Consider the following 24,828-nt stretch of genomic DNA (forward strand, 5'->3'; position numbering starts at 1 on the left):
TTACTGTAATGAGCTGTATGTGTATGATCCAAGCGTCCTATGATCCTCATAGGAGCATAACAGAAAAAAGCATTCCATGTGAAGGTATTCTGTATCTTTGTATGTCAACTAATAAAGAAACTTGAACTTGAACTTGAACTTGTTGTTGTCTTCTGTTGCAAGAAGCGGGGAAAGATGTTTGGTCACCCTGTACACCACCCTGTTACACCACCATGTTACACCACCCTGTACACCCTGTTACACCACCCTGTTACACCCTGTTACACCACCCTGTACACCACCCTGTTACACCACCCTGTTGCACCCTTGTACACCACCCTGTACAGCACCCTGTTACACCACCCTGTTACACCCTGTTGCACCACCCTATACACCACCCTGTTACACCACCATGTTACACCACCCTGTTACACCACCCTGCTACACCACCCTGTACGCCACCCTGTTACACCATTCTGTAGACCACTCTGTTACACCACCATGTTACACTACCATGTTACACCACCCTGTTACACCACCCTGTTACACCACCATGTACACAACCATGTTACACCACCCTGTTACACCACCCTGTACACCACCCTGTTACACCACCCTGTTACACCACCCTGTACCCTGTTACACCACCATGTACACCCTGTTACACCACCCTGTTACACCACCCTGTTACACCACCCTGTTACACCACCCTGTACACCCTGTACACTACCCTGTATACCACCCTGTACACCACATTGTTACACCACCCTGTACACCACACTGTTACACCCTGTTACACCACCCTGGTACACCACCCTGTATACCACCCTGTTACACCACCCTGTTACACCACATGTTACACCACCCTGCTACACCACCCTGTACACCACCATGTTACACCATGTACACCACCCTGTTACACCACCCTGTTACACCATGTACACCACCCTGTTACACCACCATGTTACACCACCCTGTTACACCCTGTTAAACCACCCTGTACACCACCCTGTTACACCATGTACACCACCCTGTTACATCTTCCTGTACACCACCATGTTACACCCTGTACACCACTCTGTACACCACCCTGTTACACCACCCTGTACACCCCCCTGTACACCACCCTGCACCCTGTTACACTACCCTGTTACACCACCATATTACACCACCCTGTTACACCACCCTGTACCCTGTTACACCACCCTGTTACACCACCCTGTCACACCACCCTGTACACCACCTTGTTACAACACCCTGTTACACCACCCTGAGTATCTGTGCTCACCTCCATCTCTCTAACCCTCACAACCCCCTGCTCCCCCAGGGATCCTGCGCACGGCGGTGCCGGACATGGACCGTGAGGCTCAGGACCAGTACCTGGTGGTCCTGCAGGCCAAGGACATGGGGGGCCACCTGGGTGGTCTGTCCGGGACCACCACCATCACCGTGGGGCTCAGCGACGTCAACGACAACCCACCACGCTTCACCCAGAGTGAGTCACCACACACACTCACTTGCTCCAAGGTTCAGCGACACTTCTCGTGGCCGTTGAGTCCGATCCGCAGATGGCGCAAGGGAAGCCAGATACCTGGAGTATGCCAGCCGCCCACTGGTGTCGTTGTGTGCACCTCTCAGATCTTCGGTTTTTGTTGATTTGATTTTTTTGATTGTATTAGGGATCCCCATTAGCTGGTGCGATAGCAACCAGCTAGTCTTCCTGGGGTCCACACACAAAAAAACACACAAAAACAATCACTATTGCAAAAAACAAAATTATTAAAAGTCAGTACCTACCTACAGAACCTACTGTAACAATTAATATAGCTAAAATTACATTAGTGTAAAACAAAAACAAAAAATTACTTTACAGTGTTAAAAACAATTTAAAAACAATTTAAGATTCTTTTTAAAAGTGAATCTACTGTAAATGCAGCAGAGGTTCCGAGGCAGGCCATTCCACAGAGTTAATGCTCTAAAAATAAAAGATCTCCCCATAGCGCTGGTTCTAGGACCTGGCAATTCAAGCTGCCCACTACTGGAACCTCTAGTGTAATGCTTGTGCACAGTATTACTAAAAACAATCTGATTATGTATAAAAACAGGAGTCTTACTGCTCATGACCAACTTGAACAGCACAATCCCTTAGAAGTCTAACCTAAATAGCTCCTCCTCCTGAGAATTTCCCCCTTTTTTTTGTTACATAATATAAAATTACAGATTCATACCTTCAAAATAAGCCATCAATTGTCAAATTTGAGACGATAGTTTTCAATCAATGTCCTATCAAACATTCTGGTAAAATCCTAACACCTTTTCAATATAGGACTTGAAGTAGAATCAAGTTCATTCAGCTATCTGATGAGAGAACTACACTCCCAGAATTCAATGTGATCATTGTCACTAGAACCATTTCACACCTGAGCAAAGGCCCAGTCATTCCTTTGTTATTCCAGTGAATGGACCCAGCAGGAGGCCTAGCCTGTGTGTGTGTGTGTTTCTGTGTGTGTGTGTGTCTGTGTCTGTATCTACAGTACTGTACCATATCAAAAAAAAATAAGCAAACTAGACTAGATGTAAATGTAATGTGTAAATGTGTAAATGTAAATGTGTGTGTGTGTCTGTCTGTCTGTGTATGTGTGTGTGTGTGTATGTGTGTGTGTGTGTCTGTGAAACATGTCTTGTACTCATTTACCTCACTAAATACAGCAATGTGTAACTGTAGATTTCAAGAGAGAGAGAGAGAGAGAGAGAGAGAGAGAGCGACATTTATAATAATTATATTATTAATTAGTTTTTTTACACACACACACTAATAACATGATCATAACCAGAGAAAACAAGACCAAAGACAACTGTAATAGAATATCACACAATTTTATTAAAAACACATAGAGAATAATAATCAACAAGAAACATCAACTGTATCAATTGTATTGTACAATGAACAACCCTATATATCACTTTTGGATTACAATAGTAATACAAGGTGCCTCATATGATATTTGGCAGAGAGCGCGACCACAATGAATTTAGGCAAAATCTCCAAAAAAATAAAAAGAGAGAGAGAGAGAGAGAGAGAGAGAGAGAGAGAGAGAGAGAGAGAGAGAGAGAGAGAGAGAGAGAGAGAGAGAGAGAGAGAGAGAGAGAGAAAGAAAGAAAGAAAGAAAGAAAGAAAGAAAGAAAGAAAGAAAGAAAGAAAGAAAGAAAGAAAGAAAGAAAGAAAGAAAGAAAGAAAGAAAGAAAGAAAGAAAGAAAGAAAGAAAGAAAAGAGATCGTTTTTAAGAGTCAATAGAATAGAATGATCTTTATTGTCATTGTTACAAGGTCCAGAAGATGCTACAGTCCCCATAATGTCCTCTCTTATTGCAGCAGCAGTAAGTTCTCACCATCTGGATTGTAAAGAAATCCCACCAGTGCTATAAAGAATGTGTTGCTGTCATCATCGCATAAGAGGGAATTACACTAGGGCTTCATAGTCTTCGTGTAAAGTGTCTCTGTGACGGAACTCTACTGGACCAAGGCTTTCTACTCAAACATCTGGATCAGAACCTTCTTCTTGTGGAACCAGACAGCAGACTTTTTCTTTTTTGCTTGCACGCAAACGGTGCTGTCCAGGTTCTGATTTCATACAATACACACACCCACTAGGCAATTCAACACTGGCCCCTGTAAATATCCTAACCCAACCCCCTCCAATGTACAGTCATTTACCTAGTATGGTTTTGTCAATAGTCCAATGTACAATTTTGTTTGTTTGTACAGTGTCTCCCTTTCTTGACTCCTTCTGTATCACAAACAGTACTGTATTTGCAAATCTGGTATGTCATAAATGTATAGATGTAGCAGTACTGACTATCTGTATGTCATGTATGTCATATATGTCCTGATGAATTGAAAATGGGGGACCCTGATGTAAACAAGACGAAAGTCTTTCTCTGGTCTGCATCCCCTTAACAATTGTGTGTATTGAGCTGTACTGTATTGTACCCATTCTGCAATCTGTTAATAAAGTTTTCAATCAATCAATCAATCAATCAAAGCGCACCGTTCTACTCTAGAGAGAGCTGTCATCACCGTGATGCGCGCTTGAATGAACTGCGAGATAACTGATCATAACTCGTACACACACGCACTCTGTCTGCCATACAGTAGTTTATGTTGTTTTAGCGCGACGTGGGTATATACACGGGCGAGGATGAAAAGCATAATAAGACTACTTTTAAATGTCGGGTCCCGTGTATTCTCGAGAGAGAATGATAATAATAATAATAACCGTGATGCGCGCTTGAATGAACTGCAGGACCAGATTATAATAATCAACGACAGACAGTGGGAAACACAACCCCCCCTCTCGCGCTGAAGAATATGCATATTAGATCACTCAGTGATTAACACCTTGGTGTGTGCGCGCGTCCATGGATGTGACGCGAGATGTAGTTTTTCTCGCAAATGGAGATTATTACAAGCATACCATCTAGCAAGAATTAAATGTATTTACAAGTCGTATTATGTTTAGCAAGTAAGGATACATATAGATTACACTATATGCACTCGAAATTGTCTTTGTTCTATTTTTACAGATTTTTGAAAAACGGGACTTCCTGAGCATTTGTGAGAGATGGGAGCAATAAGCCCTGTTGACTTCTAAAACAGTCTGTAAGCTGATCAGTGAAAACAGTCTGTAAACTGATGAGTGAGGTCTACAGTCTGTAAGCTGATCAGTGAAAACAGTTTGTAAGCTGATCAGTGAAAACAGTCGTAAGCTGATCAGTGAAAGCAGTCTGTAAGCTGATCAGTGAGCACAGTCTGTAAGCTGATCAGTGAAAACAGTCTGTAAGCTGATCAGTGAAAACAGTCTGTAAGCTGATCAGTGAGAACAGTCTGTAAGCTGATGAGTGAGGTCTACAGTCTCTAAGCTGATCAGTGAGAACAGTCTGTAAACTGATCAGTGAGAACAGTTTGTAAGCTGATCAGTGAAAACAGTCGTAAGCTGATCAGTGAAAGCAGTCTGTAAGCTGACCAGTGATAACAGTATGTAAGCTGATCAGTGAAAAGAGTCGTAAGCTGATCAGTGAGAACAGTCTGTAAGCTGATCAGTGAGAACAGTCTGTAAGCTGATCAGTGAAAACAGTCTGTAAGCTGATCGGTGAAAACAGTCTGTAAGCTGATCAGTGAAAACAGTCTGTAAGCTGATCAGTGAAAACAGTCTGTAAGCTGATCAGTGAAAACAGTCTGTAAGCTGATCAGTGAGAACAGTCTGTAAGCTGATGAGTGAGGTCTACAGTCTCTAAGCTGATCAGTGAGAACAGTCTGTAAACTGATCAGTGAGAACAGTTTGTAAGCTGATCAGTGAAAACAGTCGTAAGCTGATCAGTGAAAGCAGTCTGTAAGCTGACCAGTGAAAACAGTCTGTAAGCTGATCAGTGAGAACAGTCTGTAAGCTTATCAGTGAGAATAGTCTGTAAGCTGATCAGTGAAAACAGTATGTAAGGTGATCAGTGAAAACAGTCTGTAAACTGATCAGTGAAAACAGTCTGTAAGTTGATGAGTGAGGTCTACAGTCTCTAAGCTGATCAGTGAGAACAGTCTGTAAACTGATCAGTTAGAACAGTTTGTAAGCTGATCAGTGAAAACAGTCGTAAGCTGATCAGTGAAAGCAGTCTGTAAGCTGACCAGTGAAAACATTATGTAAGCTGATCAGTGAAAGCAGTCTGTAAGCTGACCAGTGAAAACAGTCTGTAAGCTGATCAGTGAGAACAGTCTGTAAGCTTATCAGTGAGAATAGTCTGTAAGCTGATCAGTGAAAACAGTATGTAAGGTGATCAGTGAAAACAGTCTGTAAACTGATCAGTGAAAACAGTCTGTAAGCTGATGAGTGAGGTCTACAGTATGTAAGCTGATCAGTGAAAACAGTTTGTAAGCTGATCAGTGAAAACAGTCGTAAGCTGATCAGTGAAAGCAGTTAGTAAGCTGATCAGTGAGGTCTACAGTCTCTAAGCTGATCAGTGAGAACAGTCTGTAAACTGATCAGTGAGAACAGTTTGTAAGCTGATCAGTGAAAACAGTCGTAAGCTGATCAGTGAAAGCAGTCTGTAAGCTGACCAGTGAAAACAGTATGTAAGCTGATCAGTGAGAACAGTCTGTAAGCTGATCAGTGAGAACAGTCTGTAAACTGATCAGTGAGAACAGTCTGTAAGCTGATCAGTGAAAACAGTCTGTACGCTGATCAGTGAAAACAGTCTGTAAGCTGATCAGTGAGAACAGTCTCTAAGCTTATCAGTGAGAATAGTCTGTAAGCTGATCAGTGAAAACAGTCTGTAAGCTGATCAGTGAAAACAGTATGTAAGGTGATCAGTGAAAACAGTCTGTAAACTGATCAGTGAGAACAGTCTGTAAGCTGATCAGTGAGAACAGTCTGTAAGCTGATCAGTGAAAACAGTCTGTAAGCTGATCAGTGAAAACAGTCTGTAAACTGATCAGTGAGAACAGTCTGTAAGCTGATCAGTGAGAACAGTTTGTAAGCTGATCAGTGAAAACAGTCTGTAAGCTGATCAGTGAAAACAGTCTGTAAGCTGATCAGTGAAAACAGTCTGTAAGCTGATCAGTGAGAACAGTCTGTAAGCTGATCAGTGAAAACAGTCTGTAAGCTGATCAGTCAAAACAGTCTGTAAGCTGATCAGTGAAAACAGTATGTAAGCTGATATGTGAAAACAGTCTGTTAACTGATCAGTGAGAACAGCCTGTAAGCTGATCAGTGAGAACAGTCTGTAAACTGATCAGTGAGAACAGTCTGTAAGCTGATCAGTGAGAACAGTCTGTAAGCTGATCAGTGAAAACAGTCTGTAAGCTGATCAGTGAGAACAGTCTGTAAACGTATCAGTGAAAACAGTCTGTAAGCTGATGAGTGAGGTCTACAGTCTGTAAGCTGATCAGTGAAAACAGTCTGTAAGCTGATCAGTGAAAACAGTCTGTAAGCTGATCAGTGAGAACAGTCTGTAAACTGATCAGTGAAAACAGTCTGTAAGCTGATGAGTGAGGTCTACAGTCGTAAGCTGATCAGTGAAAATTGCCTGTAAGCTGACCAGTGAAAACAGTCTGTAAGCCGATCAGTGAAAACAGCCTGTAAGCTGACCAGTGAAAACAGTCTGTAAGCTGATCAGTGAGGTCTACAGTCAGTAAGCTGATCAGTGAAAACAGTCTGTAAGCTGGTCAGTGAAAACAGTGTCTGTAAGCTGATCAGTGGGAACAGTCTGTAAACTGATGAGTGAGGGCTACAGTCTGTAAGCTGATCAGTGAAAACAGTCTGTAAGCTGATCAGTGAAAACAGTCATAAGCTGATCAGTGAAAACAGCCTGTAAGCTTATCAGTGAAAACAGTCTGTAAGCTGATCAGTGAAAACAGTCTGTAAACTGATGAGTGAGGGCTACAGTCTGTAAGCTGATCAGTGAGGTCTACAGTCTGTAAGCTGATCAGTGAAAACAGTATGTAAGCTGATCAGTGAGAACAGTCTGTAGGCTGATCAGTGAGAACAGTCTGTAAACTGATGAGTGAGGTCTACAGTCTGTAAGCTGGTCAGTGAAAACAGTTTGTAAGCTGATCAGTGAAAACAGTCGTAAGCTGATCAGTGAAAGCAGTCTGTAAGCTGACCAGTGAAAACAGTCTGTAAGCTGATCAGTGAGAACAGTCTGTAAGCTGATCAGTGAAAACAGTCTGTACGCTGATCAGTGAAAACAGTCTGTAAGCTGATCAATGAGAACAGTCTGTAAGCTGATCAGTGAAAACAGTCTGTAAGCTGATCAGTGAAAACAGTCTGTAAGCTGATCAGTGAAAACAGTCTGTAAGCTGATCAGTGAGAACAGTCTGTAAGCTGATCAGTGAGAACAGTCTGTAAACTGATCAGTGAAAACAGTCTGTACGCTGATGAGTGATGTCTACAGTCTGTAAGCTGATCAGTGAAAACAGTCTGTAAGCTGATCAGTGAAAACAGTCTGTAAGCTGATCAGTGAGAACAGTCTGTAAACTGATCAGTGAAAACAGTCTGTAAGCTGATGAGTGAGGTCTACAGTCGTAAGCTGATCAGTGAAAATAGCCTGTAAGCTGACCAGTGAAAACAGTCTGTAAGCCGATCAGTGAAAACAGCCTGTAAGCTGACCAGTGAAAACAATCTGTAAGCTGATCAGTGAGGTCTACAGTCAGTAAGCTGATCAGTGAAAACAGTCTTTAAGCTGGTCAGTGAAAACAGTGTCTGTAAGCTGATCAGTGATAACAGTCTGTAAACTGATCAGTGAAAACAGTCTGTAAGCTGATGAGTGAGGTCTACAGTCGTAAGCTGATCAGTGAAAATAGCCTGTAAGCTGACCAGTGAAAACAGTCTGTAAGCCGATCAGTGAAAACAGCCTGTAAGCTGACCAGTGAAAACAGTCTGTAAGCTGATCAGTGAGGTCTACAGTCAGTAAGCTGATCAGTGAAAACAGTCTGTAAGCTGGTCAGTGAAAACAGTATCTGTAAGCTGATCAGTGAGAACAGTCTGTAAACTGATGAGTGAGGTCTACAGTCTGCAAGCTGATCAGTGAAAACAGTTTGTAAGCTGATCAGTGAAAACAGTCGTAAGCTGATCAGTGAAAGCAGTCTGTAAGCTGACCAGTGAAAACAGTCTGTAAGCTGATCAGTGGGAACAGTCTGTAAACTGATCAGTGAAAACAGCCTGTAAGCTGATCAGTGAAAACAGTCTGTAAGCTGATCAGTGAAAACAGTCATAAGCTGATCAGTGAAAACAGCCTGTAAGCTTATCAGTGAAAACAGTCTGTAAGCTGATCAGTGAAAACAGTCTGTAAACTGATGAGTGAGGGCTACAGTCTGTAAGCTGATCAGTGAGAACAGTCTGTAAACTGATCAGTGGGAACAGTCTGTAAGCTGATCAGTGAGGTCTACAGTCTGTAAGCTGATCAGTGAAAACAGTATGTAAGCTGATCAGTGAGAACAGTCTGTAGGCTGATCAGTGAGAACAGTCTGTAAACTGATGAGTGAGGTCTACAGTCTGTAAGCTGATCAGTGAAAACAGTTTGTAAGCTGATCAGTGAAAACAGTCGTAAGCTGATCAGTGAAAGCAGTCTGTAAGCTGACCAGTGAAAACAGTCTGTAAGCTGATCAGTGAAAACTGTCTGTAAGCTGATCAGTGAAAACAGTCTGTAAGCTGATCAGTGAGAACAGTCTGTAAGCTGATCAGTGAAAACAGTCTGTAAGCTGATCAGTGAAAACAGTCTGTAAGCTGATCAGTGAAAACAGTCTGTAAGCTGATCAGTGAAAACAGTCTGTAAGCTGATCAGTGAAAACAGTCTGTAAGCTGATCAGTGAGAACAGTCTGTAAGCCGATCAGTGAAAACAGCCTGTAAGCTGACCAGTGAAAACAGTCTGTAAGCTGATCAGTGAGGTCTACAGTCAGTAAGCTGATCAGTGAAAACAGTCTGTAAGCTGATCAGTGAAAACAGTGTCTGTAAGCTGATCAGTGGGAACAGTCTGTAAACTGATGAGTGAGGGCTACAGTCTGTAAGCTGATCAGTGAAAACAGCCTGTAAGCGTATCAGTGAAAACAGCCTGTAAGCTGATCAGTGAAAACAGTCTGTAAACTGATCAGTGAGAACAGCCTGTAAACTGATCAGTGAGAACAGTCTGTAAGCTGATCAGTGAGGTCTACAGTATGAAAGCTGATCAGTGAGAACAGTCTGTAAGCTGATCAGTGAAAACAGTCTGTAAGCTGATCAGTGAGAACAGTCTGTAGGCTGATCAGTGAGAACAGTCTGTAAACTGATGAGTGAGGTCTACAGTCTGTAAGCTGATCAGTGAAAACAGTTTGTAAGCTGATCAGTGAAAACAGTCGTAAGCTGATCAGTGAAAGCAGTCTGTAAGCTGACCAGTGAAAACAGTCTGTAAGCTGATCAGTGAGAACAGTCTGTAAGATGATCAGTGAAAACAGTCTGTAAGCTGATCAGTGAAAACAGTCTGTAAGCTGATCAGTGAAAACAGTCTGTAAGCTGATCAGTGAAAACAGTCTGTAAGCTGATATGTGAAAACAGTCTGTTAACTGATCAGTGAGAACAGCCTGTAAGCTGATCAGTGAGAACAGTCTGTAAACTGATCAGTGAGAACAGTCTGTAAGCTGATCAGTGAGAACAGTCTGTAAGCTGATCAGTGAAAACAGTCTGTAAGCTGATCAGTGAGAACAGTCTGTAAACTTATCAGTGAAAACAGTCTGTAAGCTGATGAGTGAGGTCTACAGTCTGTAAGCTGATCAGTGAAAACAGTCTGTAAGCCGATCAGTGAAAACAGCCTGTAAGCTGACCAGTGAAAACAGTCTGTAAGCTGATCAGTGAGGTCTACAGTCAGTAATCTGATCAGTGAAAACAGTCTGTAAGCTGGTCAGTGAAAACAGTGTCTGTAAGCTGATCAGTGAGAACAGTCTGTAAACTGATCAGTGAAAACAGTCTGTAAGCTGATGAGTGAGGTCTACAGTCGTAAGCTGATCAGTGAAAATAGCCTGTAAGCTGACCAGTGAAAACAGTCTGTAAGCCGATCAGTGAAAACAGCCTGTAAGCTGACCAGTGAAAACAGTCTGTAAGCTGATCAGTGAGGTCTACAGTCTGTAAGCTGATCAGTGAAAACAGTCTGTAAGCTGGTCAGTGAAAACAGTGTATGTAAGCTGATCAGTGGGAACAGTCTGTAAACTGATGAGTGAGGGCTACAGTCTGTAAGCTGATCAGTGAAAACAGTCTGTAAGCTGATCAGTGAAAACAGTCATAAGCTGATCAGTGAAAACAGCCTGTAAGCTTATCAGTGAAAACAGTCTGTAAGCTGATCAGTGAAAACAGTCTGTAAACTGATGAGTGAGGGCTACAGTCTGTAAGCTGATCAGTGAGGTCTACAGTCTGTAAGCTGATCAGTGAAAACAGTATGTAAGCTGATCAGTGAGAACAGTCTGTAGGCTGATCAGTGAGAACAGTCTGTAAACTGATGAGTGAGGTCTACAGTCTGTAAGCTGGTCAGTGAAAACAGTTTGTAAGCTGATCAGTGAAAACAGTCGTAAGCTGATCAGTGAAAGCAGTCTGTAAGCTGACCAGTGAAAACAGTCTGTAAGCTGATCAGTGAGAACAGTCTGTAAGATGATCAGTGAAAACAGTCTGTAAGCTGATCAGTGAAAACAGTCTGTACGCTGATCAGTGAAAACAGTCTGTAAGCTGATCAATGAGAACAGTCTGTAAGCTGATCAGTGAAAACAGTCTGTAAGCTGATCAGTGAAAACAGTCTGTAAGCTGATCAGTGAAAACAGTCTGTAAGCTGATCAGTGAGAACAGTCTGTAAGCTGATCAGTGAGAACAGTCTGTAAACTGATCAGTGAAAACAGTCTGTACGCTGATGAGTGATGTCTACAGTCTGTAAGCTGATCAGTGAAAACAGTCTGTAAGCTGATCAGTGAAAACAGTCTGTAAGCTGATCAGTGAGAACAGTCTGTAAACTGATCAGTGAAAACAGTCTGTAAGCTGATGAGTGAGGTCTACAGTCGTAAGCTGATCAGTGAAAATAGCCTGTAAGCTGACCAGTGAAAACAGTCTGTAAGCCGATCAGTGAAAACAGCCTGTAAGCTGACCAGTGAAAACAATCTGTAAGCTGATCAGTGAGGTCTACAGTCAGTAAGCTGATCAGTGAAAACAGTCTTTAAGCTGGTCAGTGAAAACAGTGTCTGTAAGCTGATCAGTGATAACAGTCTGTAAACTGATCAGTGAAAACAGTCTGTAAGCTGATGAGTGAGGTCTACAGTCGTAAGCTGATCAGTGAAAATAGCCTGTAAGCTGACCAGTGAAAACAGTCTGTAAGCCGATCAGTGAAAACAGCCTGTAAGCTGACCAGTGAAAACAGTCTGTAAGCTGATCAGTGAGGTCTACAGTCAGTAAGCTGATCAGTGTAAACAGTCTGTAAGCTGGTCAGTGAAAACAGTATCTGTAAGCTGATCAGTGAGAACAGTCTGTAAACTGATGAGTGAGGTCTACAGTCTGTAAGCTGATCAGTGAAAACAGTTTGTAAGCTGATCAGTGAAAACAGTCGTAAGCTGATCAGTGAAAGCAGTCTGTAAGCTGACCAGTGAAAACAGTCTGTAAGCTGATCAGTGGGAACAGTCTGTAAACTGATCAGTGAAAACAGCCTGTAAGCTGATCAGTGAAAACAGTCTGTAAGCTGATCAGTGAAAACAGTCATAAGCTGATCAGTGAAAACAGCCTGTAAGCTTATCAGTGAAAACAGTCTGTAAGCTGATCAGTGAAAACAGTCTGTAAACTGATGAGTGAGGGCTACAGTCTGTAAGCTGATCAGTGAGAACAGTCTGTAAACTGATCAGTGGGAACAGTCTGTAAGCTGATCAGTGAGGTCTACAGTCTGTAAGCTGATCAGTGAAAACAGTATGTAAGCTGATCAGTGAGAACAGTCTGTAGGCTGATCAGTGAGAACAGTCTGTAAACTGATGAGTGAGGTCTACAGTCTGTAAGCTGATCAGTGAAAACAGTTTGTAAGCTGATCAGTGAAAACAGTCGTAAGCTGATCAGTGAAAGCAGTCTGTAAGCTGACCAGTGAAAACAGTCTGTAAGCTGATCAGTGAAAACTGTCTGTAAGCTGATCAGTGAAAACAGTCTGTAAGCTGATCAGTGAGAACAGTCTGTAAGCTGATCAGTGAAAACAGTCTGTAAGCTGATCAGTGAAAACAGTCTGTAAGCTGATCAGTGAAAACAGTCTGTAAGCTGACCAGTGAAAACAGTATGTAAGCTGATCAGTGAGAACAGTCTGTAAGCTGATCAGTGAGAACAGTCTGTAAACTGATCAGTGAGAACAGTCTGTAAGCTGATCAGTGAAAACAGTCTGTACGCTGATCAGTGAAAACAGTCTGTAAGCTGATCAGTGAGAACAGTCTCTAAGCTTATCAGTGAGAATAGTCTGTAAGCTGATCAGTGAAAACAGTCTGTAAGCTGATCAGTGAAAACAGTATGTAAGGTGATCAGTGAAAACAGTCTGTAAACTGATCAGTGAGAACAGTCTGTAAGCTGATCAGTGAGAACAGTCTGTAAGCTGATCAGTGAAAACAGTCTGTAAGCTGATCAGTGAAAACAGTCTGTAAACTGATCAGTGAGAACAGTCTGTAAGCTGATCAGTGAGAACAGTTTGTAAGCTGATCAGTGAAAACAGTCTGTAAGCTGATCAGTGAAAACAGTCTGTAAGCTGATCAGTGAAAACAGTCTGTAAGCTGATCAGTGAGAACAGTCTGTAAGCTGATCAGTGAAAACAGTCTGTAAGCTGATCAGTCAAAACAGTCTGTAAGCTGATCAGTGAAAACAGTATGTAAGCTGATATGTGAAAACAGTCTGTTAACTGATCAGTGAGAACAGCCTGTAAGCTGATCAGTGAGAACAGTCTGTAAACTGATCAGTGAGAACAGTCTGTAAGCTGATCAGTGAGAACAGTCTGTAAGCTGATCAGTGAAAACAGTCTGTAAGCTGATCAGTGAGAACAGTCTGTAAACGTATCAGTGAAAACAGTCTGTAAGCTGATGAGTGAGGTCTACAGTCTGTAAGCTGATCAGTGAAAACAGTCTGTAAGCTGATCAGTGAAAACAGTCTGTAAGCTGATCAGTGAGAACAGTCTGTAAACTGATCAGTGAAAACAGTCTGTAAGCTGATGAGTGAGGTCTACAGTCGTAAGCTGATCAGTGAAAATTGCCTGTAAGCTGACCAGTGAAAACAGTCTGTAAGCCGATCAGTGAAAACAGCCTGTAAGCTGACCAGTGAAAACAGTCTGTAAGCTGATCAGTGAGGTCTACAGTCAGTAAGCTGATCAGTGAAAACAGTCTGTAAGCTGGTCAGTGAAAACAGTGTCTGTAAGCTGATCAGTGGGAACAGTCTGTAAACTGATGAGTGAGGGCTACAGTCTGTAAGCTGATCAGTGAAAACAGTCTGTAAGCTGATCAGTGAAAACAGTCATAAGCTGATCAGTGAAAACAGCCTGTAAGCTTATCAGTGAAAACAGTCTGTAAGCTGATCAGTGAAAACAGTCTGTAAACTGATGAGTGAGGGCTACAGTCTGTAAGCTGATCAGTGAGGTCTACAGTCTGTAAGCTGATCAGTGAAAACAGTATGTAAGCTGATCAGTGAGAACAGTCTGTAGGCTGATCAGTGAGAACAGTCTGTAAACTGATGAGTGAGGTCTACAGTCTGTAAGCTGGTCAGTGAAAACAGTTTGTAAGCTGATCAGTGAAAACAGTCGTAAGCTGATCAGTGAAAGCAGTCTGTAAGCTGACCAGTGAAAACAGTCTGTAAGCTGATCAGTGAGAACAGTCTGTAAGATGATCAGTGAAAACAGTCTGTAAGCTGATCAGTGAAAACAGTCTGTACGCTGATCAGTGAAAACAGTCTGTAAGCTGATCAATGAGAACAGTCTGTAAGCTGATCAGTGAAAACAGTCTGTAAGCTGATCAGTGAAAACAGTCTGTAAGCTGATCAGTGAAAACAGTCTGTAAGCTGATCAGTGAGAACAGTCTGTAAGCTGATCAGTGAGAACAGTCTGTAAACTGATCAGTGAAAACAGTCTGTACGCTGATGAGTGATGTCTACAGTCTGTAAGCTGATCAGTGAAAACAGTCTGTAAGCTGATCAGTGAAAACAGTCTGTAAGCTGATCAGTGAGAACAGTCTGTAAACTGATCAGTGAAAACAGTCTGTAAGCTGATGAGTGAGGTCTACAGTCGTAAGCTGATCAGTGAAAATAGCCTGTAAGCTGACCAGTGAAAACAGTCTGTAAGCCGATCAGTGAAAACAGCCTGTAAGCTGACCAGTGAAAACAATCTGTAAGCTGATCAGTGAGGTCTACAGTCAGTAAGCTGATCAGTGAAAACAGTCTTTAAGCTGGTCAGTGAAAACAGTGTCTGTAAGCTGATCAGTGATAACAGTCTGTAAACTGATCAGTGAAAACAGTCTGTAAGCTGATGAGTGAGGTCTACAGTCGTAAGCTGATCAGTGAAAATAGCCTGTAAGCTGACCAGTGAAAACAGTCTGTAAGCCGATCAGTGAAAACAGCCTGTAAGCTGACCAGTGAAAACAGTCTGTAAGCTGATCAGTGAGGTCTACAGTCAGTAAGCTGATCAGTGAAAACAGTCTGTAAGCTGGTCAGTGAAAACAGTATCTGTAAGCTGATCAGTGAGAACAGTCTGTAAACTGATGAGTGAGGTCTACAGTCTGCAAGCTGATCAGTGAAAACAGTTTGTAAGCTGATCAGTGAAAACAGTCGTAAGCTGATCAGTGAAAGCAGTCTGTAAGCTGACCAGTGAAAACAGTCTGTAAGCTGATCAGTGGGAACAGTCTGTAAACTGATCAGTGAAAACAGCCTGTAAGCTGATCAGTGAAAACAGTCTGTAAGCTGATCAGTGAAAACAGTCATAAGCTGATCAGTGAAAACAGCCTGTAAGCTTATCAGTGAAAACAGTCTGTAAGCTGATCAGTGAAAACAGTCTGTAAACTGATGAGTGAGGGCTACAGTCTGTAAGCTGATCAGTGAGAACAGTCTGTAAACTGATCAGTGGGAACAGTCTGTAAGCTGATCAGTGAGGTCTACAGTCTGTAAGCTGATCAGTGAAAACAGTATGTAAGCTGATCAGTGAGAACAGTCTGTAGGCTGATCAGTGAGAACAGTCTGTAAACTGATGAGTGAGGTCTACAGTCTGTAAGCTGATCAGTGAAAACAGTTTGTAAGCTGATCAGTGAAAACAGTCGTAAGCTGATCAGTGAAAGCAGTCTGTAAGCTGACCAGTGAAAACAGTCTGTAAGCTGATCAGTGAAAACTGTCTGTAAGCTGATCAGTGAAAACAGTCTGTAAGCTGATCAGTGAGAACAGTCTGTAAGCTGATCAGTGAAAACAGTCTGTAAGCTGATCAGTGAAAACAGTCTGTAAGCTGATCAGTGAAAACAGTCTGTAAGCTGATCAGTGAAAACAGTCTGTAAGCTGATCAGTGAAAACAGTCTGTAAGCTGATCAGTGAGAACAGTCTGTAAGCCGATCAGTGAAAACAGCCTGTAAGCTGACCAGTGAAAACAGTCTGTAAGCTGATCAGTGAGGTCTACAGTCAGTAAGCTGATCAGTGAAAACAGTCTGTAAGCTGATCAGTGAAAACAGTGTCTGTAAGCTGATCAGTGGGAACAGTCTGTAAACTGATGAGTGAGGGCTACAGTCTGTAAGCTGATCAGTGAAAACAGCCTGTAAGCGTATCAGTGAAAACAGCCTGTAAGCTGATCAGTGAAAACAGTCTGTAAACTGATCAGTGAGAACAGCCTGTAAACTGATCAGTGAGAACAGTCTGTAAGCTGATCAGTGAGGTCTACAGTATGAAAGCTGATCAGTGAGAACAGTCTGTAAGCTGATCAGTGAAAACAGTCTGTAAGCTGATCAGTGAGAACAGTCTGTAGGCTGATCAGTGAGAACAGTCTGTAAACTGATGAGTGAGGTCTACAGTCTGTAAGCTGATCAGTGAAAACAGTTTGTAAGCTGATCAGTGAAAACAGTCGTAAGCTGATCAGTGAAAGCAGTCTGTAAGCTGACCAGTGAAAACAGTCTGTAAGCTGATCAGTGAGAACAGTCTGTAAGATGATCAGTGAAAACAGTCTGTAAGCTGATCAGTGAAAACAGTCTGTAAGCTGATCAGTGAAAACAGTCTGTAAGCTGATCAGTGAAAACAGTCTGTAAGCTGATATGTGAAAACAGTCTGTTAACTGATCAGTGAGAACAGCCTGTAAGCTGATCAGTGAGAACAGTCTGTAAACTGATCAGTGAGAACAGTCTGTAAGCTGATCAGTGAGAACAGTCTGTAAGCTGATCAGTGAAAACAGTCTGTAAGCTGATCAGTGAGAACAGTCTGTAAACTTATCAGTGAAAACAGTCTGTAAGCTGATGAGTGAGGTCTACAGTCTGTAAGCTGATCAGTGAAAACAGTCTGTAAGCCGATCAGTGAAAACAGCCTGTAAGCTGACCAGTGAAAACAGTCTGTAAGCTGATCAGTGAGGTCTACAGTCAGTAATCTGATCAGTGAAAACAGTCTGTAAGCTGGTCAGTGAAAACAGTGTCTGTAAGCTGATCAGTGAGAACAGTCTGTAAACTGATCAGTGAAAACAGTCTGTAAGCTGATGAGTGAGGTCTACAGTCGTAAGCTGATCAGTGAAAATAGCCTGTAAGCTGACCAGTGAAAACAGTCTGTAAGCCGATCAGTGAAAACAGCCTGTAAGCTGACCAGTGAAAACAGTCTGTAAGCTGATCAGTGAGGTCTACAGTCTGTAAGCTGATCAGTGAAAACAGTCTGTAAGCTGGTCAGTGAAAACAGTGTATGTAAGCTGATCAGTGGGAACAGTCTGTAAACTGATGAGTGAGGGCTACAGTCTGTAAGCTGATCAGTGAAAACAGTCTGTAAGCTGATCAGTGAAAACAGTCATAAGCTGATCAGTGAAAACAGCCTGTAAGCTTATCAGTGAAAACAGTCTGTAAGCTGATCAGTGAAAACAGTCTGTAAACTGATGAGTGAGGGCTACAGTCTGTAAGCTGATCAGTGAGGTCTACAGTCTGTAAGCTGATCAGTGAAAACAGTATGTAAGCTGATCAGTGAGAACAGTCTGTAGGCTGATCAGTGAGAACAGTCTGTAAACTGATGAGTGAGGTCTACAGTCTGTAAGCTGGTCAGTGAAAACAGTTTGTAAGCTGATCAGTGAAAACAGTCGTAAGCTGATCAGTGAAAGCAGTCTGTAAGCTGACCAGTGAAAACAGTCTGTAAGCTGATCAGTGAGAACAGTCTGTAAGATGATCAGTGAAAACAGTCTGTAAGCTGATCAGTGAAAACAGTCTGTACGCTGATCAGTGAAAACAGTCTGTAAGCTGATCAATGAGAACAGTCTGTAAGCTGATCAGTGAAAACAGTCTGTAAGCTGATCAGTGAAAACAGTCTGTAAGCTGATCAGTGAAAACAGTCTGTAAGCTGATCAGTGAGAACAGTCTGTAAGCTGATCAGTGAGAACAGTCTGTAAACTGATCAGTGAAAACAGTCTGTACGCTGATGAGTGATGTCTACAGTCTGTAAGCTGATCAGTGAAAACAGTCTGTAAGCTGATCAGTGAAAACAGTCTGTAAGCTGATCAGTGAGAACAGTCTGTAAACTGATCAGTGAAAACAGTCTGTAAGCTGATGAGTGAGGTCTACAGTCGTAAGCTGATCAGTGAAAATAGCCTGTAAGCTGACCAGTGAAAACAGTCTGTAAGCCGATCAGTGAAAACAGCCTGTAAGCTGACCAGTGAAAACAATCTGTAAGCTGATCAGTGAGGTCTACAGTCAGTAAGCTGATCAGTGAAAACAGTCTTTAAGCTGGTCAGTGAAAACAGTGTCTGTAAGCTGATCAGTGATAACAGTCTGTAAACTGATCAGTGAAAACAGTCTGTAAGCTGATGAGTGAGGTCTACAGTCGTAAGCTGATCAGTGAAAATAGCCTGTAAGCTGACCAGTGAAAACAGTCTGTAAGCCGATCAGTGAAAACAGCCTGTAAGCTGACCAGTGAAAACAGTCTGTAAGCTGATCAGTGAGGTCTACAGTCAGTAAGCTGATCAGTGTAAACAGTCTGTAAGCTGGTCAGTGAAAACAGTATCTGTAAGCTGATCAGTGAGAACAGTCTGTAAACTGATGAGTGAGGTCTACAGTCTGTAAGCTGATCAGTGAAAACAGTTTGTAAGCTGATCAGTGAAAACAGTCGTAAGCTGATCAGTGAAAGCAGTCTGTAAGCTGACCAGTGAAAACAGTCTGTAAGCTGATCAGTGGGAACAGTCTGTAAACTGATCAGTGAAAACAGCCTGTAAGCTGATCAGTGAAAACAGTCTGTAAGCTGATCAGTGAAAACAGTCATAAGCTGATCAGTGAAAACAGCCTGTAAGCTTATCAGTGAAAACAGTCTGTAAGCTGATCAGTGAAAACAGTCTGTAAACTGATGAGTGAGGGCTACAGTCTGTAAGCTGATCAGTGAGGTCTACAGTCTGTAAGCTGATCAGTGAAAACAGTATGTAAGCTGATCAGTGAGAACAGTCTGTAGGCTGATCAGTGAGAACAGTCTGTAAACTGATGAGTGAGGTCTACAGTCTGTAAGCTGGTCAGTGAAAACAGTTTGTAAGCTGATCAGTGAAAACAGTCGTAAGCTGATCAGTGAAAGCAGTCTGTAAGCTGACCAGTGAAAACAGTCTGTAAGCTGATCAGTGAGAACAGTCTGTAAGATGATCAGTGAAAACAGTCTGTAAGCTGATCAGTGAAAACAGTCTGTACGCTGATCAGTGAAAACAGTCTGTAAGCTGATCAATGAGAACAGTCTGTAAGCTGATCAGTGAAAACAGTCTGTAAGCTGATCAGTGAAAACAGTCTGTAAGCTGATCAGTGAAAACAGTCTGTAAGCTGATCAGTGAGAACAGTCTGTAAGCTGATCAGTGAGAACAGTCTGTAAACTGATCAGTGAAAACAGTCTGTACGCTGATGAGTGATGTCTACAGTCTGTAAGCTGATCAGTGAAAACAGTCTGTAAGCTGATCAGTGAAAACAGTCTGTAAGCTGATCAGTGAGAACAGTCTGTAAACTGATCAGTGAAAACAGTCTGTAAGCTGATGAGTGAGGTCTACAGTCGTAAGCTGATCAGTGAAAATAGCCTGTAAGCTGACCAGTGAAAACAGTCTGTAAGCCGATCAGTGAAAACAGCCTGTAAGCTGACCAGTGAAAACAATCTGTAAGCTGATCAGTGAGGTCTACAGTCAGTAAGCTGATCAGTGAAAACAGTCTTTAAGCTGGTCAGTGAAAACAGTGTCTGTAAGCTGATCAGTGATAACAGTCTGTAAACTGATCAGTGAAAACAGTCTGTAAGCTGATGAGTGAGGTCTACAGTCGTAAGCTGATCAGTGAAAATAGCCTGTAAGCTGACCAGTGAAAACAGTCTGTAAGCCGATCAGTGAAAACAGCCTGTAAGCTGACCAGTGAAAACAGTCTGTAAGCTGATCAGTGAGGTCTACAGTCAGTAAGCTGATCAGTGAAAACAGTCTGTAAGCTGGTCAGTGAAAACAGTATCTGTAAGCTGATCAGTGAGAACAGTCTGTAAACTGATGAGTGAGGTCTACAGTCTGCAAGCTGATCAGTGAAAACAGTTTGTAAGCTGATCAGTGAAAACAGTCGTAAGCTGATCAGTGAAAGCAGTCTGTAAGCTGACCAGTGAAAACAGTCTGTAAGCTGATCAGTGGGAACAGTCTGTAAACTGATCAGTGAAAACAGCCTGTAAGCTGATCAGTGAAAACAGTCTGTAAGCTGATCAGTGAAAACAGTCATAAGCTGATCAGTGAAAACAGCCTGTAAGCTTATCAGTGAAAACAGTCTGTAAGCTGATCAGTGAAAACAGTCTGTAAACTGATGAGTGAGGGCTACAGTCTGTAAGCTGATCAGTGAGAACAGTCTGTAAACTGATCAGTGGGAACAGTCTGTAAGCTGATCAGTGAGGTCTACAGTCTGTAAGCTGATCAGTGAAAACAGTATGTAAGCTGATCAGTGAGAACAGTCTGTAGGCTGATCAGTGAGAACAGTCTGTAAACTGATGAGTGAGGTCTACAGTCTGTAAGCTGATCAGTGAAAACAGTTTGTAAGCTGATCAGTGAAAACAGTCGTAAGCTGATCAGTGAAAGCAGTCTGTAAGCTGACCAGTGAAAACAGTCTGTAAGCTGATCAGTGAAAACTGTCTGTAAGCTGATCAGTGAAAACAGTCTGTAAGCTGATCAGTGAGAACAGTCTGTAAGCTGATCAGTGAAAACAGTCTGTAAGCTGATCAGTGAAAACAGTCTGTAAGCTGATCAGTGAAAACAGTCTGTAAGCTGATCAGTGAAAACAGTCTGTAAGCTGATCAGTGAAAACAGTCTGTAAGCTGATCAGTGAGAACAGTCTGTAAGCCGATCAGTGAAAACAGCCTGTAAGCTGACCAGTGAAAACAGTCTGTAAGCTGATCAGTGAGGTCTACAGTCAGTAAGCTGATCAGTGAAAACAGTCTGTAAGCTGATCAGTGAAAACAGTGTCTGTAAGCTGATCAGTGGGAACAGTCTGTAAACTGATGAGTGAGGGCTACAGTCTGTAAGCTGATCAGTGAAAACAGCCTGTAAGCGTATCAGTGAAAACAGCCTGTAAGCTGATCAGTGAAAACAGTCTGTAAACTGATCAGTGAGAACAGCCTGTAAACTGATCAGTGAGAACAGTCTGTAAGCTGATCAGTGAGGTCTACAGTATGAAAGCTGATCAGTGAGAACAGTCTGTAAGCTGATCAGTGAAAACAGTCTGTAAGCTGATCAGTGAGAACAGTCTGTAGGCTGATCAGTGAGAACAGTCTGTAAACTGATGAGTGAGGTCTACAGTCTGTAAGCTGATCAGTGAAAACAGTTTGTAAGCTGATCAGTGAAAACAGTCGTAAGCTGATCAGTGAAAGCAGTCTGTAAGCTGACCAGTGAAAACAGTCTGTAAGCTGATCAGTGAGAACAGTCTGTAAGATGATCAGTGAAAACAGTCTGTAAGCTGATCAGTGAAAACAGTCTGTAAGCTGATCAGTGAAAACAGTCTGTAAGCTGATCAGTGAAAACAGTCTGTAAGCTGATATGTGAAAACAGTCTGTTAACTGATCAGTGAGAACAGCCTGTAAGCTGATCAGTGAGAACAGTCTGTAAACTGATCAGTGAGAACAGTCTGTAAGCTGATCAGTGAGAACAGTCTGTAAGCTGATCAGTGAAAACAGTCTGTAAGCTGATCAGTGAGAACAGTCTGTAAACTTATCAGTGAAAACAGTCTGTAAGCTGATGAGTGAGGTCTACAGTCTGTAAGCTGATCAGTGAAAACAGTCTGTAAGCCGATCAGTGAAAACAGCCTGTAAGCTGACCAGTGAAAACAGTCTGTAAGCTGATCAGTGAGGTCTACAGTCAGTAATCTGATCAGTGAAAACAGTCTGTAAGCTGGTCAGTGAAAACAGTGTCTGTAAGCTGATCAGTGAGAACAGTCTGTAAACTGATCAGTGAAAACAGTCTGTAAGCTGATGAGTGAGGTCTACAGTCGTAAGCTGATCAGTGAAAATAGCCTGTAAGCTGACCAGTGAAAACAGTCTGTAAGCCGATCAGTGAAAACAGCCTGTAAGCTGACCAGTGAAAACAGTCTGTAAGCTGATCAGTGAGGTCTACAGTCTGTAAGCTGATCAGTGAAAACAGTCTGTAAGCTGGTCAGTGAAAACAGTGTATGTAAGCTGATCAGTGGGAACAGTCTGTAAACTGATGAGTGAGGGCTACAGTCTGTAAGCTGATCAGTGAAAACAGTCTGTAAGCTGATCAGTGAAAACAGTCATAAGCTGATCAGTGAAAACAGCCTGTAAGCTTATCAGTGAAAACAGTCTGTAAGCTGATCAGTGAAAACAGTCTGTAAACTGATGAGTGAGGGCTACAGTCTGTAAGCTGATCAGTGAGGTCTACAGTCTGTAAGCTGATCAGTGAAAACAGTATGTAAGCTGATCAGTGAGAACAGTCTGTAGGCTGATCAGTGAGAACAGTCTGTAAACTGATGAGTGAGGTCTACAGTCTGTAAGCTGGTCAGTGAAAACAGTTTGTAAGCTGATCAGTGAAAACAGTCGTAAGCTGATCAGTGAAAGCAGTCTGTAAGCTGACCAGTGAAAACAGTCTGTAAGCTGATCAGTGAGAACAGTCTGTAAGATGATCAGTGAAAACAGTCTGTAAGCTGATCAGTGAAAACAGTCTGTACGCTGATCAGTGAAAACAGTCTGTAAGCTGATCAATGAGAACAGTCTGTAAGCTGATCAGTGAAAACAGTCTGTAAGCTGATCAGTGAAAACAGTCTGTAAGCTGATCAGTGAAAACAGTCTGTAAGCTGATCAGTGAGAACAGTCTGTAAGCTGATCAGTGAGAACAGTCTGTAAACTGATCAGTGAAAACAGTCTGTACGCTGATGAGTGATGTCTACAGTCTGTAAGCTGATCAGTGAAAACAGTCTGTAAGCTGATCAGTGAAAACAGTCTGTAAGCTGATCAGTGAGAACAGTCTGTAAACTGATCAGTGAAAACAGTCTGTAAGCTGATGAGTGAGGTCTACAGTCGTAAGCTGATCAGTGAAAATAGCCTGTAAGCTGACCAGTGAAAACAGTCTGTAAGCCGATCAGTGAAAACAGCCTGTAAGCTGACCAGTGAAAACAATCTGTAAGCTGATCAGTGAGGTCTACAGTCAGTAAGCTGATCAGTGAAAACAGTCTTTAAGCTGGTCAGTGAAAACAGTGTCTGTAAGCTGATCAGTGATAACAGTCTGTAAACTGATCAGTGAAAACAGTCTGTAAGCTGATGAGTGAGGTCTACAGTCGTAAGCTGATCAGTGAAAATAGCCTGTAAGCTGACCAGTGAAAACAGTCTGTAAGCCGATCAGTGAAAACAGCCTGTAAGCTGACCAGTGAAAACAGTCTGTAAGCTGATCAGTGAGGTCTACAGTCAGTAAGCTGATCAGTGTAAACAGTCTGTAAGCTGGTCAGTGAAAACAGTATCTGTAAGCTGATCAGTGAGAACAGTCTGTAAACTGATGAGTGAGGTCTACAGTCTGTAAGCTGATCAGTGAAAACAGTTTGTAAGCTGATCAGTGAAAACAGTCGTAAGCTGATCAGTGAAAGCAGTCTGTAAGCTGACCAGTGAAAACAGTCTGTAAGCTGATCAGTGGGAACAGTCTGTAAACTGATCAGTGAAAACAGCCTGTAAGCTGATCAGTGAAAACAGTCTGTAAGCTGATCAGTGAAAACAGTCATAAGCTGATCAGTGAAAACAGCCTGTAAGCTTATCAGTGAAAACAGTCTGTAAGCTGATCAGTGAAAACAGTCTGTAAACTGATGAGTGAGGGCTACAGTCTGTAAGCTGATCAGTGAGAACAGTCTGTAAACTGATCAGTGGGAACAGTCTGTAAGCTGATCAGTGAGGTCTACAGTCTGTAAGCTGATCAGTGAAAACAGTATGTAAGCTGATCAGTGAGAACAGTCTGTAGGCTGATCAGTGAGAACAGTCTGTAAACTGATGAGTGAGGTCTACAGTCTGTAAGCTGATCAGTGAAAACAGTTTGTAAGCTGATCAGTGAAAACAGTCGTAAGCTGATCAGTGAAAGCAGTCTGTAAGCTGACCAGTGAAAACAGTCTGTAAGCTGATCAGTGAAAACTGTCTGTAAGCTGATCAGTGAAAACAGTCTGTAAGCTGATCAGTGAGAACAGTCTGTAAGCTGATCAGTGAAAACAGTCTGTAAGCTGATCAGTGAAAACAGTCTGTAAGCTGATCAGTGAAAACAGTCTGTAAGCTGATCAGTGAAAACAGTCTGTAAGCTGATCAGTGAGAACAGTCTGTAAGCTGATGAGTGAGGTCTACAGTATCTAAGCTGATCAGTGAGAACAGTCTGTAAGCCGATCAGTGAAAACAGCCTGTAAGCTGACCAGTGAAAACAGTCTGTAAGCTGATCAGTGAGGTCTACAGTCAGTAAGCTGATCAGTGAAAACAGTCTGTAAGCTGATCAGTGAAAACAGTGTCTGTAAGCTGATCAGTGGGAACAGTCTGTAAACTGATGAGTGAGGGCTACAGTCTGTAAGCTGATCAGTGAAAACAGCCTGTAAGCGTATCAGTGAAAACAGCCTGTAAGCTGATCAGTGAAAACAGTCTGTAAACTGATCAGTGAGAACAGCCTGTAAACTGATCAGTGAGAACAGTCTGTAAGCTG

At 42.3% G+C, this 24,828-nt stretch overlaps 1 protein-coding gene across 1 annotated transcript in view; it reads left to right on the forward strand.

Annotated features, from left to right (window-relative positions):
• cdh24b (cadherin 24, type 2b) overlaps positions 1-24,828 on the forward strand; it is a gene marked incomplete at both ends in the record, with an annotated part of 663,530 nt that overhangs the window by 47,953 nt on the left and 590,749 nt on the right. The window contains 1 exon segment of the mRNA XM_084312100.1: positions 1,307-1,474. Within this exon segment, the coding sequence (XP_084168226.1) occupies positions 1,307-1,474 (168 nt within the window).

Source organism: Notolepis coatsorum (assembly GCF_963971535.1).
Source record: "Notolepis coatsorum genome assembly, chromosome: 4".
Taxonomy (NCBI): domain Eukaryota; kingdom Metazoa; phylum Chordata; class Actinopteri; order Aulopiformes; family Paralepididae; genus Notolepis; species Notolepis coatsorum.